The following is an 18,603-nucleotide window of genomic DNA, read 5'->3' on the forward strand; positions in this document are numbered from 1 at the left end:
GCAAGGATGGGTTCGATGCACATCAACGTCTCTTAGTTGTCATTCCCGGTTGCTCATTATCCATTCATGTTTATCCCTCCTATCGTATCAGGCAGCCATGCCAGTCATGGTGCTTCTGGTGGCATCGAGTGCACTTCGTGATCGGCTGGGGCAATTCGCACAGTCTCATTACGATGGTGAACGTGACGCATTAAGTCGGCAACAACGTTGCTGCGATTGGAAACGGCCCCTCCTTGAGCCCGGATAGCTCCAGCGATGTTGATCTCCAAGATTTGTCGAATATCGCAAGTCTTGACATCCCGTCGGCAGTTGCATCGATGGATAGCGGAACAAGTAACGCCCCACTTGTACAATGACACCTCACATGACAGGGAAGCGATGACTGGTTGTTTGGTATTTTGGCTGGATGATGTTCGTGGACGTCGAGACAAGGTTCCACGAGCCTCAATCTATCTCATTTGCCGCCGCGCCAAGTTGTGGGGTACCAGTATCCCCAATTCTTTTAATTGTTCAGGCCCCGTACCTCATCAATGCATGCCACTCGTACGGGATTCTTGGCACGTTATAGATGATTTGCGCATGATCATTGGACCATTACAGGGCGCCCAGCTGAGGAAAGTGAATGACGACAAAGGAGGGTAGTTGCATGGCTTGGGCGAACGGCAGGTCAAAAGAACAGGCTGTTTGAGTAGAATGGATCTGATCGCAAGGTGGGAGACTGGATCAACCTGGTACGCTTCCTTGAAAGTAATATAGTCCATGTGGTGCTGTCAGCTAGAGCCTCTGAAGTCTCAGATATCCTTCTGGAATACCGAATTCTTCTGCTGCTCGACTTTAGAAGCTTTCCCATCTCTTTTTCATTGGACAGCTTGTTACACGACATTTTTTCTCCTTACTGGACAGCTCTGAGTTAGCCATGAGAACCGCTGCTCTCTGGGCGTGCTGCGTGTCGGCCGCATCTGCCGCGTTTGACTTGAATCGGGGTGGTGCTGTTCTCAAAGCACCAGCAGGCGACTCGTTTGCCACCGTCACAGGGACTGTGAGTTGCTTCCATGCTGTACGTGATTGTGTACCAACTACATGTACAGTTTACAGTGCCGAACCTGTCGGGCACCAATCGACTCTCGATCTGGGTGGGCATTGGTGACACACTTGAGCAGGATAACGTCCTTGGTGGTGGTATTGTTTATAACAGTACCCTTAACAGCTTCTCTGCGTACTTTCCTGGTCCGGTGACGGACACCACTTCGACTGTTCCTGTTGCAAACGGTAATTCGATCACTGTAACTGTCAACTTGGCTGCCGCTGGGGGTACCGTGACCATCGAGAATAAGACACAGAATAAGAGAACGACACAGACACTCGCTGCCCCTCCCGGCGTGGACCCATTCGCTTTAACTGCTCTTGCGGCAGACTGGTTCGTCCAGGCATATCAAGTAATTCCAGGCCAGCTGGTGGCCACGCCAAACTTCGGGACGGTATCATTCACTGCGGTGACTGCGACGACCAAGAGCGGCGTGAACGTTCCGATCTCAGGCGCAGGAAGATATGAGATACAAGGAACCAGTGGACAGGTTAGTCGTGCGTGTTACTTGGTGTACCTCAGCTAATGTTTGGGCAGATGTATTCGAAGACGACAATATCAAGCACTGGTATTTCTGTGCAGAGACAGACGGTTTAGAGGAGACCATGGCCGAGAGATGAACTAGACGTTGCTGTATCGGTGTATCGCCGTACATAATGGCGAATAGACGGGTTGAGAATATGCCATGTATATATTATGTTTCTAGGCCTCGAAAAATGCATGCCATATCAAAATACTGATCCGCGATGACCATGACAGAAGAAGACGTGATGGTGATGATAATGATGATGATGATGAAGGCGATGATGGCGTTGGTGAAGCGGCAGCGATGACGTTCGCTTGGGCGGCTTTCCCCTCCACATTTGTCGACGCGTCGCGACATCCCGCCTGCATTGTGCGACGACAAGGCAAAGATGCGCTTCAAGGCGTCGATACAGAACATTACAACCTTTACGAGCAGGTACACGTGCTTGATACGTGAGATGGCAGCTGACACCGTCTAGAGCTTACAGCGTCGCTCAATTCGCTCGGCCCGCTCGCGTGGGTGAAGCTCAGCGAGGAGCAGGTATGCTTCACCATCATACCAGAGCAGGGCACACAAGTATGGGCGTGAGTAAACGCTTCGTATCTTGGTGTCGCTCCTTCTAACCAAGTGTAGTGTGCTCTCGATTGTAAGCATGTTGTCTCGTCTTGGCCGTGTGGAGGTTAATGCGCCGCGCAGGACTCCATCTTTGAGAGCATCAGCGTGCAGTCGGCTGCAGATAATGTCATCAACCTCGAAGTTCCGCTCGCGTCGCTGAATCGCGCCCTCAAATCGGCCTTCAATGCCACGTCGGCCCAGATACGCCTCACCAAGAAGGACAACCTGCCCGTGCTCGCTCTTACCGTCACCACTACCCCGTCCTCGAACACGTATAGCGCCTTCCCTACTACTTTGACCAATGAGGACGACGACGACGATGAGTACGGCGACGACGATGACGACGGCTTCGATGCCGCCTTCGACAACGAATTCGGTGGAGGCAACCGCGAGACCATCATCACGCAAGAGATACCTATACGTGTGCTTGCTCCGGATACGGTAGCCCATCTGCATGAGCCTGTCTGCAGGGAGCCGGACGTGCACATCATCCTGCCGCCCTTGATACAACTGAAAAGCATCAGCGACAGGTTCACCAAACTAGCGCTGGCAGACACCACCAAGGCAAGCAGTGCGACGACGGCAGCGAGAACCCGCCTAGATGTCTCGGCCAATATGCACGGATGCCTCAAGATAAGCATCAGGTCTGACGCCATGAACATATCTTCCATCTGGACCGATCTCAGCAACCCGGAACTAGACCCTGGCCACGTCGCTGGCGGCGAGGACGGCGTTGCTGAACATCCGAGCACGCGTATGAAGCAGCTAGGGTCGGCCGATGGGCGTAGCGAACAAGGTTGGGCCACAGTGAGGATTGACGGCCGGGACTGGGGCAAGGTCATGAGTGTGGGCAGACTGGGCGGACGGGTCATTGCCTGTAAGTCTCACGAAGCCCACTTCTACCAGCATGCTAATACTCCAAAAGGCTTCTGTCACGAGCATGCACTCATTCTCTACGTGTACTTGCCCAACGATAACGGCGAGGACGAGTCAGTCTTGACAGTACGTTGCACTTCTCATGCTCTCATCCACAACGCTGACATTCACTCAGTACTTCATCAGCTCCTACAGCGCATAGCAAATTGACCTCGGTGCCCGCACCACGCTTACGAGTCACGAACTAGATACCATTTCTCGCGAGAGCTCAACTTTCAACACATTTTCACGTCGTTGTCCACCGTAGAAGTACTTCCATGGTCTTGTGGTGACTTGCTTCAACAACTTGCTAGTCCTGCATTCATAAGGGTCGCATTACTCGTGTGCAAGCTACAAAATGCGGCTGGAAGCGCTGGCGGAAATTAGCATGCCATTAGCCGAAGGCAACAGAAGGGCGCCTAGAACTTCAAGCTGCGGGCACCACTTCCAGACTACGCCTCGTGCTTCGTGTTACCTTTTCACGATAGTATAAAGTATGTCTATGCTCGTGTTTTCGAGCGAGATAGGCTTATTCGCGTATATCTTTCATACTGCAACATGGACGAAGCTCCTTTCACCGCCTCACTGCCTTCACATACATCCAACCTGAGCGACGTGCACACAGTCAATACCGACGATACATGTTTTCTCACCAATCTTGCGACTGAACTCGTTCATCGTATAATCGATTTTATACCCCCCGCATCCCATATCGACTTCGCATGTTCCTGCAAACATTTATACGCATGTTCCGCGGACGTGTTCAAGCGCCATCGCGATGCCCAGCTGAAATACGGTGTTGCGTCTGATGTTGACCCCGCTACGATTCCCACTCTCCTTCGAAGCGCATTTGGATACGGTGACCCTATTCTGGCATGGCACGTTCGATCCTTAGAAGTCTGGTATGACCGCAGAGGATGGGACCTGTGGAAAATGCTCGATTTTGAAACACCCGTCGATCAGAGTATGCAGTCACCGATAGCGTGGGAGTTCATACCTGGCGAAATCGACGATTATTTAGAGCGACTGGAGCAGGGACAGGGTCGTCTTCTACCCCGGCGTATCGATGAAGCACGTACGCAGATCCTGGACGGGCATGATACTTACCTAAAAGCCCTTCTTATTGTTCATTGTCCGAGACTTCGAGATGTCAAGTTTGTCTTACCAGCGCGTCACGAGGTCGAAACATATTCTTGTCTTGGATGGCTCGACACCTTCATAAATGATTCTCATAACAAGAAGACTTCTTGGGGCCCGGGACTGCAAAACCTACAATCAGCCGCGGTCGGCCTACCTTCCGGGACCTGGGTGGACGATGCCTTCCATCCTAACACAGAGCCTCTAAATAGCATAGGGATGCTGGTGCAATTCCTGCGTCTACCCCACCTGGAAAGGTTATATTTCAAAGACCTCGAGGACACCAGTGATGATGAGGTATCTTGGGACGTGTTAGTACCAGCCGGAACTTCCAGCATCAAACATCTTTTCCTGGACAATTGCGGCGAGCTACACAGCGAGCCTCTCAATGCTATTGTGGCCGCCCCGTCAGCCCTCCAAACAGCCTGTTTTCGCGCCGGCGATGCATTACTTGAACACGCCGACAATTGGGTCAGCAGCCTAGGCACCTGTCAAGGACAGTCGCTCGAAAGCCTCATGTTCTACGGCTATGACTCTAATGGTAGTATTCATGGCTATCGTTGCGGCGCCTTCCGCCCGGAAGAGCTCAACGATCACAGAGCTTTGAAGCATGTTTGCATGGACATTTCGGATTTTGAACTCGAAGCCTTGTACAATATAAAAGACGATAGAGAAGAGTGGGAAAGTGATGGAGCGCTTGCCGAACGCACTTTTTTCGAATGTGTGAAGCAGTACGAGGTAATAGTTCTTTGGGGGTCGCTTGGTAACTTTTACGTTCAATGGGAGCCGACTGAGGAACAAGGCTTTGAAGACGCGGTGTTAGCTGTCCTCAGCGGATCCGAGTCTTGCACACTAGCCATGTACTTGGAAAACGTCGAGAAGCACAGTAGAAACTTGAGTGGAATAGAGAGCCCATCTCAACCCATCGAAAAGGACAAGATCTGGTTCCGCCGCGCGATCGAAACAGCAAGGAAGCGTGGCGTCGATCTCCATACACTCACAAATCGGAACAAGCCAATTCACCAGATCGAGTTTCCTGAAGCGCCTGATAAGTACGACCTCAAGACTGGACCATGGGGTGAGAGACCAGAGGATTGGGTCTTCAATGTGTACACCGGTCGCAGGGAACCGCAAGGCTGCGGGAAATGCGGGGACTGTGATGTTTGCTTTGGGTACTACAGTAAAGAGATGTGGGATGGACTGAAGAAAGAGCCAAGGAAGATCAGGTATGACGGCAAGAACGAGGATGGGATCGAAGACTAGTAGGAATGGATCGATACTCGAGTACGAAAAGTCGTACTGCGGTTTTCCTTGAGATTATACATGCAAACATATCGACCATGTTGATATCGCAATGTCTTCGGGGATGAACCTAGTCATGGCATGTGTTATCGAGAATAACTGCCACGGTCTGACTGTGGAGACGAATGATTCAATTCAACGATTGAGCATGACGTCATCTTATGTATTCTCAACCATGTTCCATCTTCTTCTCCCTGCTCTTTCGTTTCGTCACACCCTCAACAATTATGCTGTCGGGTCACGAACATGCCCATATGTCCCAACAAAATACATGGACAGCCGCAATTGGGACACTAATGAGGACGTTGCCTAGTGGCTGACAGTCAGCTGGTCAAGTGATCGACGCACTCCCCTGATCTTGTCCCTGGCTGCCTGAAAAGTTTATTCAATACTCCAATAGGTCGTTTTCTTGGCTTGTTTGTAACCTTGTGATAGGGCAATGTTCTATGCGTTTTGTATGTCTCGTGCTAAACGCCACAGGACGGCAAATACGATCTGTTAAGCAAATGACCACCGAAAAGTACCAAGTTCGCTCAACAAATCTTCAGCTATCATTATGCTTCAAACATAAAACTCACGATGCTCCAAATGTCTTCACTTTCTCTCAGTTCGTCACCAACCATTGTTCTCATCACCATCTTCTACTGCCATCCAAAATGACAACCCCATCACAACCGCCCTTCTCTCCACACCACTTCCACCGCATAACAAACACTTCGAACCCCTCCAATCCCACCCTCGACGTCATAAATGATGCCGGCAGACAAAACAGCACCGGTCTCCTCAAAGTAACTCGCGAAGGGTACTACTCTGGCCAATACTGGTCATTCACCCCTTCAGGTACACCTCATTGCCCTCCCCAAGCCAGCGAGCCATCAAGGGATACGACCTCCACCTCCAACACCTACCGCATCCGCACATGGTGGCTGGGGCCAAACCGGCAACTCGATGTCTACGCAGATGACACGTCGAAAGCGGTGTTGAGGCGGGCGGATGCTACTGATACAGCAAATGCGCTGGACTGGAGTATCGGACAGTGGGAAGATGGTACGTGGTGGATTGGGAATGAAGCGAGTGGTGTGTTGAAAGTTTTGGATGTTGGTGAGAGGGAGGATAGGAGGGAGGTTGTGTTGAGTGAGAAAGACGAGGGGAAGAAGACGCAGAGATGGACAGTTGAGGTTATTAGGGAGATTGATGAGCAGGAGTATCATGAAACACCTATTACTCCGACTCCTGAATAGGCGACGTAATCTTGAATGGATTTCTAGTAATGGACTTGGGTTTTTGGCTTGCAATGGACATAGCAACTTATTGATCTTGGTCGTTCAGTTCGTTTCTATTTCATCTATTTATTTACACGTTATTGATGCAACCTACGTTTATGAGGCAGGTGCAGCGGAGGCGTAGGGAGTGGGCTGAACACTCTCGATGTCGACGTATCCGTACTTGCTTCCGGTCTTGTCGTCTGAGAAGCCTTGGGCCCAAGTACCCATGTCCTTCTGGAACGCCTCAAAGTTCTTCTCGTCACTCAGGTCAATAGGCTGGTGGTCCTTGCCCAATTGCCTGATTTGTGTGCCAGCCGCGACGTTGGTAATACCGAAGTCGTTGTCGTCGGTCAATTGGTCGATCGCGGCATGAACCTCGCCGTTGATGATCTGGCGAGGCAGTTCAGGCTCCAAGCACACTGGGCGGGCAAGTCCGACACCGTCAACAGTTTTCAATGCGTCCACCATGGCGGCAGCACTCTTCAAGCCACCAGTAACGTAGGTCTTGGTCTTGGAGAGCGAGGGTGTAATCTTCTCTGCGAATTCGAGGAAGAAAGCTTCTCGCTTCTTAGTTGACTCGCGCTGGTGACCGAAAGCAAGCTTCTCATATGTACCACCAGACAGCTCGACGAAGTCGAAGCTGTTGTCCTCAAGCAGCTTGCACAGAGTCGCAGCCTCCTCTGTGCCGAAACCCTTGTCTTGGAACTCAACAGAGTTCAGCTTGATGCCAAGCACGAAGTTAGATGATGTGCGCTTGCGTACTTCCTGGCCGATCTCGGTGACGATGCGGGCACGGTTCTCGAGGGATCCGCCGTACTTATCGGTGCGCTTGTTGGTTGTTGGGGAAAGGAACTGCGCAAGTAGGTAGCCGTGAGCGCCGTGGAGTTGAATACCGTCGTATCCGGCCTTCTCTAGGTACTCGGCTGCGTGAGCGAAGCCTTCGATGACGTTCTTAATGTCCTCGTCGGTTGCGGCGCGGGGCTTAGCAAAGGTCATGCCCATGACGTTGCCTTCCAACTGTACATCGGATGCGGAGATGGGATTCTTCTGGATGTTGTCGGCTACCTGACGACCAGGGTGGCTGACTTGTCCAACAATCAAAGAACCGTGCTTCTTCGACTGAGTTGCAAGTTCCTTGAACATCTCGAACCGCTCACCCTCGTACTTTGAGCCACGGGGAATGATGGGGTTGCCGGCAGCTTCTAGGTGGTCGTACTCGATCATGATGTTACCGGTCAGGATGACACCGAATTCACCCTCACCCCATCGTCGGTAAACGTTGACTAGGTTCTTGGACGGGACACCACGAGCTTCGAGGTTTTGGGGATCCCATGATGATAGGCGCTCGGTCATAGCACCCTTGAGAAATCGGTTCTGAGCAGTCTTCTTGGAGAAAGCAAAGTCGAGAGGCTTGCCCAATGGCGCGGGGTCTACCTTCTCTGCTTCGTATCGTCGTGGTGCCATGTTTGCTGAAATTTGAATGGGTATCTAACAAAAAAGAGATGTCGTGAGTAAATGAAATCAAGGTTTGCAAGGTGCGTGTTAGAGAATATGCTGAGATTGAATGCGCGATCAACAAAGCTCTATAAGTAATGTGTTAGTGCTTCAACTTTTTCGCATTTCTAAGCGGCTATATGGAATGGTTGCTAAACAATGACGACCACGGGGTCGTCCGAGAACGATCCATAATAACGTCATCGAGGTACGCTACAAGCTAGGCTCGGCAGCGATACCTCGGCAGATGTAGGCGAAACACAGGTCTAGATCGGCCTCTTATTGGGGTGCCTGGAGATCGAGTTAGGCTATTCGATGAATGAGCTGTTTGTGGGGTCAGGAAATGGCCCTGGGCAGCGCCGTGTTTTAACGTCAAGTGTTATTCCCGTGTCACAGATCCTTCAGGAACCTACTGTATCGGCCCGATAATGATGCGATTGTCACGTGCCTGCCAGCTACAACGATTTTCATCAAGATGCCGTTCCAGCTAATCCTTATTCGCAATTCAGACATTAAAGACACCTAGGCATATGTACTGGCCTCTGTGATCGCCCCGAATGAACGCCAACCGATGTCGAGACTGCTACCATGCACTCGCAAAACAACACTCCAGCCCAAGACCGCGAGCTCTCAGCACCGAATGACTAGCTATTGCGATGGCGTGTTGTATTGAATGGCGGTATCCATTGATCAGGCGGTCTAGGCAGTCGCGTAACGACCGCGCCGTGCAGCTCTGGCCTGAGTGCGCCACTTGCGTTGCATGGCTTGTGGAGTCTCTGATCAGTAAAGCGCAGCCTCAAGAATGTTCCAGCACTTTTGCTCAACGAGCGGTGGAGAGATGGAATAACTGTTAGCTGCAAACGAGGGTGTAAGTTTCTTTCGCAGTTTGCTCGTCGTAAGTCAACACATCGAAGCCAGGCTGTGGACACCAAAATAGAAGCAAAGAAACGTCTGTCGAAAGGAATCACTGGAAAGGCTAGGGCGAATGTGTAAATGAATGAATGACCATTCTATAGCAGTCCAGATAGCTAAGATACACGGCGGATGACTAGGCTATGTTGGATAGCGTCAACTCCGAGTCTCTTCCCTATCTGGAAACATGATACTCCCCTTCGTTCTCGCTAGTAGAGACGCTTCTCCAGATCTAGAAGACCTCGACGGACAGTCCGTTGAAGCCAACGTCGACACAAGTGTTCTGCTGAGCTACATAGGAGTTTCAGAATCAGTATATGTTTTGTATCGCTTTGACAAATATAGACTTACAGATCTCCTTGATAGCATCACCCTGGCAGTCGGTCGATCCAAAGACCCTTAGGGTGTAACCCTTGTTGCTGTCGTATGCAACCCTGTTGCCAGTAGTGAAGCCCTTGCAGCCACTGTTTCCGTTTGCGCCGTAGTTCTTGTATTGTCCGGTCTCACAGTTCTAGATGAGGATATCAAGTTAGCCAAGGTTATGCGCAAAGAAGAGGAGCTATCAAAATTCTGGAAAAGACGCTTACGGTAACGGAGAAAGCGCTGACTGCCGGAGCGAGAGCGGCAGCAATGACCATGACGGAGGCAAGAGTGAACTGCATTTTGAAGTTCTGAAACATCGGGTCAGCTATAAGCAAGAGCCAGAGGGGCTGGAGAGACACACTGAAAAAGTGTCTGGAATGGAAGTGGAAGTGGAAGTGGAAGTGGAGTGATGATGTGTTGGATGTTTGTAGATTGTGTTGGATGGTGAGCACTCGAAGAGAGAAAGGGCTGATACTTATACATTTTGCAGGCTTGCTGTGCCATGCTGTATTCGTGTAATTTCGGGGATCAAGAGCGCAGATGCTTCCACAACGCGAAGACTTGCGATCAGCCCCCCGACGTCTTCAGGCAAGCAGCAGCGGAGTCTCTTACTCAGAGTTGTTGCACTACGTTGAAGGGGCACCCAATACTCGGTGGCCTAAGGCGTCTTCCGTGCGGAAGGTCGCTGCCAGTATCGTAAGGCACCCAGTGGTGGAGTTGAAGTGACAGTGGACCACGCGGATCAACAAGTTATTGCCAGAAAGGAGACAAAGAAAGTCATTCTGATGGAGTTATCTTGACCATCAACTACTGTGGAGTCTTTCTTCACCTTCAACGTTTGCTGATCGCGTCCATGATAGTGATCGCCTGATGGTAGACTCCATATCGGAGCGTCACAGACAGAACGCCTAATCTTGGAAGTCGCAGCAAGATGACGATAGTGGTAGCATCATATCCTTGCGTGCGACATTGGGGCTGTGACTGCTCATCAGCGGCAATGTACTTGGATCTCCTGCGCAACACTATAATCACTGAAGATGATTCTGTGAACGAATGCTATGGACATATATTGAATTCAGTAGTCACTCCACCGCGTACGGATATCAGGTGTTTTCGTTACAGACCAAGCAATGGCAAAGTTGATGCTGCGGACTGAATCGCAACAAGTAATGAAGGAATGGTGAGCTGTCAATGATTCCCGAGATTGTACCGCACGGGTGGCGGCACTAGCGGCGGATAGTCGATCCTTAGCCCCAGCCTCGCGGCGGACTCTATACCGACGATGTTCCACTCACTTACGGAGACTCTTGTACATATGATTGCGATCGCCGATAGCAAAGCCTCCTGGAACCAAAAAAAAAAGCTGCCTCTCGTTGATGAAGTTGACGGGGCTGCAGGGCTGCACCGCATACTGTCTCCGTGGAGCAAGATCGGATGAAAAGAATGGTAGGGAAAGATTGGTAGCTTTCGGATGAGATCTGATCACCGGACGGCAATGAAGAGTATGCATTCGCCCCTGTGCGTCAGAAACTGAAGAAGTACCACGCGCTGAAGCCAGCGATATGATTGGAGCTGAGAGTCACTGGACCCTCTCAGGCCACCGACGAAGGCATCGCTGGCGCAACCTATGCTCCCTCACAACCACGATCTTATCTTTATGTGGCCCCAGCAGCCCCACGAGGCGGTATCCGAGCATATTCAGATCTGACAACGATGGTTGTTGCTTTAACAATTCCTTCTTCGAATGCCCAACGCATGTCGCGATTCTGTACGTTCTGTTTTTCGAGATCAGCGCTTCTGACATCGCAACAATGACGGAACATGTCGGTCACTATTGAACACCCCGTATCCCAGTAAATCATCGAGAAGACACAGAATCGTCATTCATTGATTCTAAGGTTTCATAACTACGTAGGATTTAATCCTTCAACGGACCGTTGGCCTGAACCTGACTCCGGGGATAGACCCACACGGCCCGCCTGACCCACATGGAAGTTATGCTGATGGGCGCGTGTCTATCCACATACGCGCGTACCCCAAGACACTTGTTGTACACATCGAATTGGAAGCATCGTGTACCTTGCGACGGATGATGCCCTATCGAACAGTGCATCCTTGGCTCGGTGGTAGTTCGGTCCTAGCGCAAACACAAGGTCGCCGAAGTTACTACACAAGGTCGCCGAAGTTACTGAACACCGTTCTGATCGTCGAAGAAGTGGAATTAGGCGAGCAAGACCAGATTTGGGAGGGAGTGATGGGGTGTACAAGGTTCAAAGCCTGAGGCGGTGAGAGCTAGAACTTGGTTATGCAAGATAAGATGCAATCATTCGTCGGGTACTTGCTGTCGAGAACCATCCCTGAGATGTTAAGCACCTGAGCTGTCTCTTCGAAATAATCACTTCAATGGTGCTCTTCTGCACCTTCTCCAGGCCTTGACAGACGGCATGTCAACTCACGTCATCTCATCCAGTGCATGTCCACCACGAGCCAACTTCGTTGCTCATATCCATCCACGTACCTGTCGATGAGGTGGCCTAGCTCACGCAAATAGTGCAAGGAGCTTGAAGTATCGAATTTCGCCGGCTGTATCGCCTCTTCGTCGAAAGTAGAGGGACTCACGGTGTTCTGTATCACACAGCACATAAGCGACCTGGTCTGGTATACGCCGGTGGCTTCTGTAGTATACTAATCATCTGGTGGTTCGCACTTTTTATCGTCACTGTTCCCAATTGCCGCATTGCGCAGCCGAAATCGCACATTCTGGCGATCGGATAGCTGAAGACATCCCCGAACTGAATCATAATCTTTGGCGTCCGGCTAATCAATACCAGCTTCGTCCCAGAATATATCAAACTTGCTTGTATGATCACAACTCTCTGGGCTTTTCGTGATCGTTTCAGTGCGGGTCTAAGGTTGTCCTGGCCAGAAATTGTTAGGTGAAACATGCCGTCTTCGACTTCTGCTGTGATCCCATCCAACGGTTTAGTTGCAACATCCTTACAAATATTCCTTGTTCTGGTAGTGATTACCTTTGATGTCATATTGAAGAATACAGACGATATGCTGCGCTAATGCAAAAGGTGTATGACAAACGTTCTTCTTGATGATGAATGAAGAGAAATAGAACAAGAGATCATGAGTGGTTAGACATCCTCCCAGCACGTAGTGTTATCACAGACCACTTTGACGACATGTGCCAAAAGTCTACGGTGATCGAGCACAGGCAAGAATCGAACGCTAGAACGCTCACCACAACGACATTCAGCACTGTGTTACTGTCAATCATCTAGATGAAAGAACAAAACACATCAGAGTATATACACGGTGTCCAGAAGCATTTTGTATAAGAGCTGGCAGTAGCACCGCGAAGATTTCATCTGCCTCGAACAAGCCCGTGTACCACGTAGTCATCTGCCTAGATACCTTCGCTTTCTGATAAGACGCCTTAAAAGAATGTCTGTAGATGGAAACGCGACAGTTTGCGATGGCATCCATGAAGGCGACCGAAAAGACATCGGCGTGGCGGTTCACGAAGACGAATCTTCAGCATTCTGCGAAACCATGCTAGGCCTTGCCGAATTCCACATCAAAGAAGACCCCTCGCTCGACCAACCCAATCAACTTACTCTTCGTCACTTTCGGAAGATCTATAAGTTTCCAACTAATGATAATGATGATGAAGTCGCTACATTCTTTGATCATGTAGACCTCATAGTTTCGGAGGGTGATCCTGCAGATGTTCCCGGTCTCGCGAATTTCATACGACTGGTCTTCAACAACAAACCACCAAAAACATGGGATGATCGTGAAAATGCTAAAAGGTGGCTACTGCAGTATCAGAACAAGAAATGTACTGGCGACAAGTTCGCTGTTGGACAAACCGTTGGTGGTCGGTGGGTTATCACGTCTCAACTTACAGAAGTCAAGGGTTCGTGCAACCAGGGCATTCTCTTCGTCCTCGATAAAATGAATGGCGAAAGATGTATTATGAAGCTCCTGACCTCAGAAGCCATAGATCCCGGTCGTTCGAGTCGAGAGATTGGCATTCTACGCCGCCTGTCCCATACTAGTATAATCTCTTTCTTCGACGGGCATCTACCATGCACAGTTACGGAGCGCCACGCTACACCCTACCTAGTAACGGAATACTGTGACAAGAAAACTCTATTAGATGTCATCACGCGCTGCAACCAAAACGAAGAGCTCATACCCGAAGATTTTGTATGGCAAGTCTTCGAATCCCTCGTTTCCGCAGTGGCATACCTCCACCATGGACCTGACAACGCTCTACCTGGTACGTGGGATGCCGTTTCCCACCGTGACATAATTGCATCCAACATACTTTGTACTCTCGCCATACCAACCTCACCATACAAGTTCGATGATTGTTCCAAGCAATCACCATATGACTACCCAGTACGCATCAAACTCGCAGATTTCGGCTGTGCCATCACCGACAGCGAAATGGCAGCGCAACCCAAACCCTGGTGGAGTCTGCCGGCTATATCTGGTGATTATGAGCCTCCAGAAGGCGCTCTACCAACAGAAGCGGCTGACATGTACCAGCTTGGATTAGTCATTTCGCTTATGTATTGTATGACGAACCGTCCCTATAAAGATATCTTCACTGCGGGCTTCTTGTATCAAACTCGTCATCCAGGATTTGCTGAATACACATCCGAGTTGCGTACATATCTTGAGATGTGTCTCGATTCTGATGCTAGCCAGCGGCCTAAATCAAAGTCTTTTCTTTCGAGAATCCAGAGTGCAAGAAGGCTGCTGAGCAAGACCGGCAAGTTCGATAAGAAGGTAGAGCGTCGTTTTCCGGCAAACGGGACAGGAAAGTAGAACGTTTCCCGACAGCTCGAAATGGGTAAAGACGGGTTGACGAATCATGACTAGATCAGTTTCTCTTTCATCTCTGTTCATCCACATGAATGTTATACGAATTGCGTTCTTCTGTGTATACTGTAGCTTTATTTCCGATTCGTGGGAATGATACCGCTACGAACGCGACGAACGCGACTTGTTCTCGGTCTCTCCGAGAAGCATCAAAGAGATTACGTATCTTGACATTCGTGCATTACCAACGTCGTCGTCGTGAAACTAAAGCTGCTGCCCGCATATCCCACGTTATTGATGTGTGGTCAGCCTCGTTCTGTATTCAGTAGAAGAGTTGTAGATCGAATGCCGATCGGTCAGCCTTACCCGAGAGCACGAGGCTGCACGTCAAGTGCGGGTCGGTCGCTCCGAGCCAACATCACGATTGCTAATACCGACATATTAGAAATCGATACAAACCTTGGCAAAGTGTCTAACTCGCGGTCTGAATACGGACCATGAGTGGGAACTGCATCAATGACTCCTGATGCCTTGTCGTGCGTATCGGACGACTGATATCGGTCAGGCAGTGCATGAAACTTAGAGCAGTAAGCCAGGTAGCATGCTACACAAGGTACCTGACAAGGTCATAGATGTTGTACTACGTTCTAAGGAACTATATTTCTCGTCCCTACACCTGCGGCACGCGTGCTGTGGCATTGCAGATCCCATAGGCGTCATCGTGCAACTACTCGGAAGGCGGAAGCGTACTCATCTCAGTCTCGGATACGACAAACATGATCGGCGACGAGCCTCGTAGCCTAGAATCTGAGTAATGTGGCGGAGGTATTGTAGGTGAGGCTGTGGTGTGGCTAGTGATGTGCGTCGGGCTATTGTATCTAGCCGTCGGGGATGTAGTTTTCTGAAGATGATTGCTATGTCGGATCCAGGTAGACAGACGCGGTCATAAATTTATGTCCGAGGGCGTTAGTGGGTCCTATACCCAGGCTGATGGACTGATCTATTGTCCCAAACACCGAGTACACATGGCTTCCTAATCCACATGTGACTACCCAGTTGGGCAATGTTCAGACCCCAAAATAACCCCAATCCGCTCTTCATATGACTTGAATCTTGCCAAATAAGTCCTAGTCAGGCGAATATCTTGTAGCTGACATATCTCCCAAAATACATTTGTACTACTGCAAGTCTGACCAATGAGCGAGCTCAGCTGAACAGCAACGCGGAGATGCCAAATCGGGTGAATGCGCTGACGTTATGGCTCAGTCAGCCCTACAAGCGCTTGTCGCGCTTGTTTGAAGGATAGCAGATCGGTATGGGTTGGGGTCCTATTTTTGGGGCTGTGTATAAGGAAAGCGAAGCTACAGATATTCTTACAGTCGTTTGTCGATCCAAGTTGATATGCTGCGAGGTGGGCGCGTAGAGCTTTCGGGTCGGTGATGTGTGTGTGTCTTCATGTGAAAGACGAACCTCGGCGATGTGTGCAATGCCGGTGGTGTGGATGCGTCGTATTGTATTGTGAAAGCTACTGCCGGCGTCGTCCTTCAGCGTCGCATTCTCCGTTTTCGAGAAACGCACCAATCACCTGGCTCCACAGTCGACAGCGATACTGCACCTACGCTGTACGATCGAATATGCCTGCTGGTTAGCCTTGTGTTCCTGTATCGCGTAATTTCCTGGTTCGACCAAGTGTTCATCGCCTGTTTCCATTGCGCTGGGTACCGATCGTAATCGGAGTCCATAGATAGCCTCAGGGGTTTTCGCTGTTGTGTTGCTGCAAATCCTTCTATCCAGTTTGTCGGGATGCCGTGATGCTGGCTCGCTCGTGGGCATCCTTCCGTCACAAAGAACGTGGCGCTTCTCCCGATGCCGAATTGACCGGGAAGCCGAACAAACGTGAGCGTCTATGCAAGTCGTATTGGCCAAGTCTTACTTCTTTTGCTCTGAACGGTATGGGAATGTGACGATTGGGCGTACCGGTATCTGGACAGTGCGCATTGAGGCGTTGTCAAGCTTCGAGGCGTATGTCGCCATCCGAGTTTCGACATGGTTGCGATGCCCATTATCCCGTGTGTGCAAATAGTGAAGGTCGACATATTCGGAACAGCCAGTCACGATAAAGAGCAGGCGAGTGTGTTCCGCAGGTGCGGACTAGTAATGTGACCTCACAGTCCTAGTGCGTACGACCCTCGTCTTCAGCCCACATACAGCAGCAAGTTAATTCTGTTCCTGCATCTTCATGTACCTTCTGGGATAGGCTTTTGGCCAAGCTGGAGTATGACAACGGTAGCTAAGCCTATTCAAGGCATAGCGACTGCGCATTCTCGCAACCAGTGGGTCTTGGGGTGCATCACAGCTGGATATTGTGCGCTAGATGTACCGGATTCCCGTCCCGATCGGACTGCACGTCTCGCGACTGGTGCATGTGTGAAAGTTCCTAAACCAGGATCATTCCCAATATCCGGGCACCAACGGTCGGGCATGGGCAGCAGAGTCCATCAGTTTGAAGCAGTAGGCATATGGGCGGGTAAGGCTCAAACGCTCCGCCATGCACTGTATCCCCCGGCGGTCTCGAAACAGCTCTCTCGGCCACTTAGGCAACCCTATTCGCTGCTCCAGACGACCCAAGGCCATGGGGGCGGCCTCCCAAATCTGGAACGGCACGTTGTAACGTCGCCCAGAAGTAGTTCGCTCTTTTGCACATGGCTTGCAAGTACTCGTGTCGCACGCCCAGCATTGCCCTCGGCCGAGTATCCACGGAAAACGGCCCCGACGAAGCGAGACGCAGCACAGCAATCATCGATAGATGGTGACGCGATGGATGAGTAACTATCGGACGACGCGATAATTGACTCGAAACTGCAAGTCGCCCAAAAGCACGAGCTACGGGAAAGGATGAATTGCCTCGCAAAGGTTAATGCGATTTCTCGGTGTCTGGACACTGCGCAGGTACGCTATCTGGTGTAGGGAAACATGCTTGTCGCGATGATGTTGTATGACTGTATCGTGCGTTGCGAATAACCAACCAATGGCAAATCGTCCCGCGTTTGTCGAGAAAGTACGCTGGGGAGGGCTCCCCACGTTCCGATCGTAAGAGCGTGGGGTGTTGTTAGTGGTGAAGAGAAGACGTGTGGTCATGACGCATGGGGATACGCAGTGGTAGGCAGAAATACTGCGTCGTCAACACCTCGTTCGTCCGGTCACTGTCCAGATGTCCACGAGGGACGGCATTTCTCTCTGCTTTGCAATCGGTATACCCATAGACTCACCAATGGGGGATGCTGTTGCACGATTCCGCACGATTCCATGTAATCAGCAACAAGGATGTCTATCAGCCGCGCACGCCCATCTTATCCACCCTAGCTCGTGCATTGCATTGCGGCTCCAGTTCCCACCCGTGGGCACAGGTCCACCCCCCTCACTGCCACGCATTCCCACGCACCCTAGCACCGACGCACCCACCCACAGACCCTGAAACTTATTCCTGTCTACCCAAGCAAAACGCTTCGCATGCTGCGCAGTCGTCCGGCGAGTAACAGGAAAATGATGACTAGATGCCTTGTTCGTGGCGTGCACCAGGGTGCGTCCGCCACCAGTTCCCGCCATTGTGGTTGGTGGTGTAGAGGAGAACAGGTAGGTGAACTGTGCGATATAAAGACGGTTTGGATGCCTGGACCATTGGAAAGCAGGCAAGAACAGTCGGATCAACTCAGTCCCAATACCCGAACGCCCTTTTCTTCTTACCTTTCCTGGTCTGCTTTCTTGCATTTTCTGGCGTCTTTGTCGGCCTCTTGTTTCATATAAGTCGAGTCGCTTCTTCCCTTTGAGTCAAAGTTTCAGTCATCCAGCATCCATTCTCACCTGCTTCTTCCGTCTTCTACCATTATCCCATTGTTTCATCATCGACTTCCTTGTATATCCTCTACGCACATTGTCTTGGTCGTCATCAGTATTGTTTCATTCTGAGACTACACACCCTCAGCTACACAACATTCAAGAAACCACCTCAATGGGTCGCGGTGGATACAACTAAGATCTGAGCATTTGTACCAACGTCGAAGACCAAGCACGGCTTTGAAAGACCCCACAAGTCAATAAACAACAAAGCCGAACAAACAGACTACACAAGAACAATGTCACCACCCACT

The 18,603-nt window shown here is 50.5% G+C and overlaps 5 protein-coding genes across 5 annotated transcripts; 3 read left to right on the forward strand and 2 right to left on the reverse strand.

The window, feature by feature from the left end:
- Nucleotides 1-916: 916 nt before the first annotated feature.
- Nucleotides 917-5,540, forward strand: GT037_003270 (cell cycle checkpoint protein; the record flags this gene model as incomplete). The annotated part of the gene is made up of 8 exons (XM_038928317.1): nt 917-1,039; nt 1,089-1,574; nt 1,622-1,652; nt 2,089-2,194; nt 2,244-2,256; nt 2,307-3,102; nt 3,151-3,227; nt 3,564-5,540. The coding sequence occupies 8 exons, from the start codon at nt 917-919 to the stop codon at nt 5,538-5,540; spliced, it is 3,609 nt and encodes a 1,202-aa protein (XP_038789595.1).
- A 695-nt stretch (nt 5,541-6,235) lies between these two features.
- GT037_003271 (uncharacterized protein) lies at nt 6,236-6,820 on the forward strand (the record flags this gene model as incomplete). Its single annotated transcript, XM_038928318.1, has 1 exon — nt 6,236-6,820. The coding sequence occupies one exon, from the start codon at nt 6,236-6,238 to the stop codon at nt 6,818-6,820; it is 585 nt and encodes a 194-aa protein (XP_038789596.1).
- A 138-nt stretch (nt 6,821-6,958) lies between these two features.
- Nucleotides 6,959-8,308, reverse strand: GT037_003272 (fmn-linked oxidoreductase; the record flags this gene model as incomplete). The annotated part of the gene is made up of 1 exon (XM_038928319.1): nt 6,959-8,308. The coding sequence occupies one exon, from the start codon at nt 8,306-8,308 to the stop codon at nt 6,959-6,961; it is 1,350 nt and encodes a 449-aa protein (XP_038789597.1).
- Nucleotides 8,309-9,482: 1,174 nt separating this feature from the next.
- On the reverse strand, nt 9,483-9,912 carry GT037_003273 (uncharacterized protein; the record flags this gene model as incomplete). The annotated part of the gene is made up of 3 exons (XM_038928320.1): nt 9,483-9,541; nt 9,602-9,761; nt 9,838-9,912. 3 exons carry the CDS (start codon nt 9,910-9,912, stop codon nt 9,483-9,485), a joined length of 294 nt encoding a protein of 97 aa, XP_038789598.1.
- A 3,154-nt stretch (nt 9,913-13,066) lies between these two features.
- GT037_003274 (uncharacterized protein) lies at nt 13,067-14,461 on the forward strand (the record flags this gene model as incomplete). The annotated part of the gene is made up of 1 exon (XM_038928321.1): nt 13,067-14,461. One exon carries the CDS (start codon nt 13,067-13,069, stop codon nt 14,459-14,461), a length of 1,395 nt encoding a protein of 464 aa, XP_038789599.1.
- Nucleotides 14,462-18,603: the final 4,142 nt, after the last annotated feature.

This window comes from Alternaria burnsii, assembly GCF_013036055.1.
Source record: "Alternaria burnsii strain CBS107.38 chromosome Unknown 746, whole genome shotgun sequence".
Lineage (NCBI taxonomy): Eukaryota > Fungi > Ascomycota > Dothideomycetes > Pleosporales > Pleosporaceae > Alternaria > Alternaria burnsii.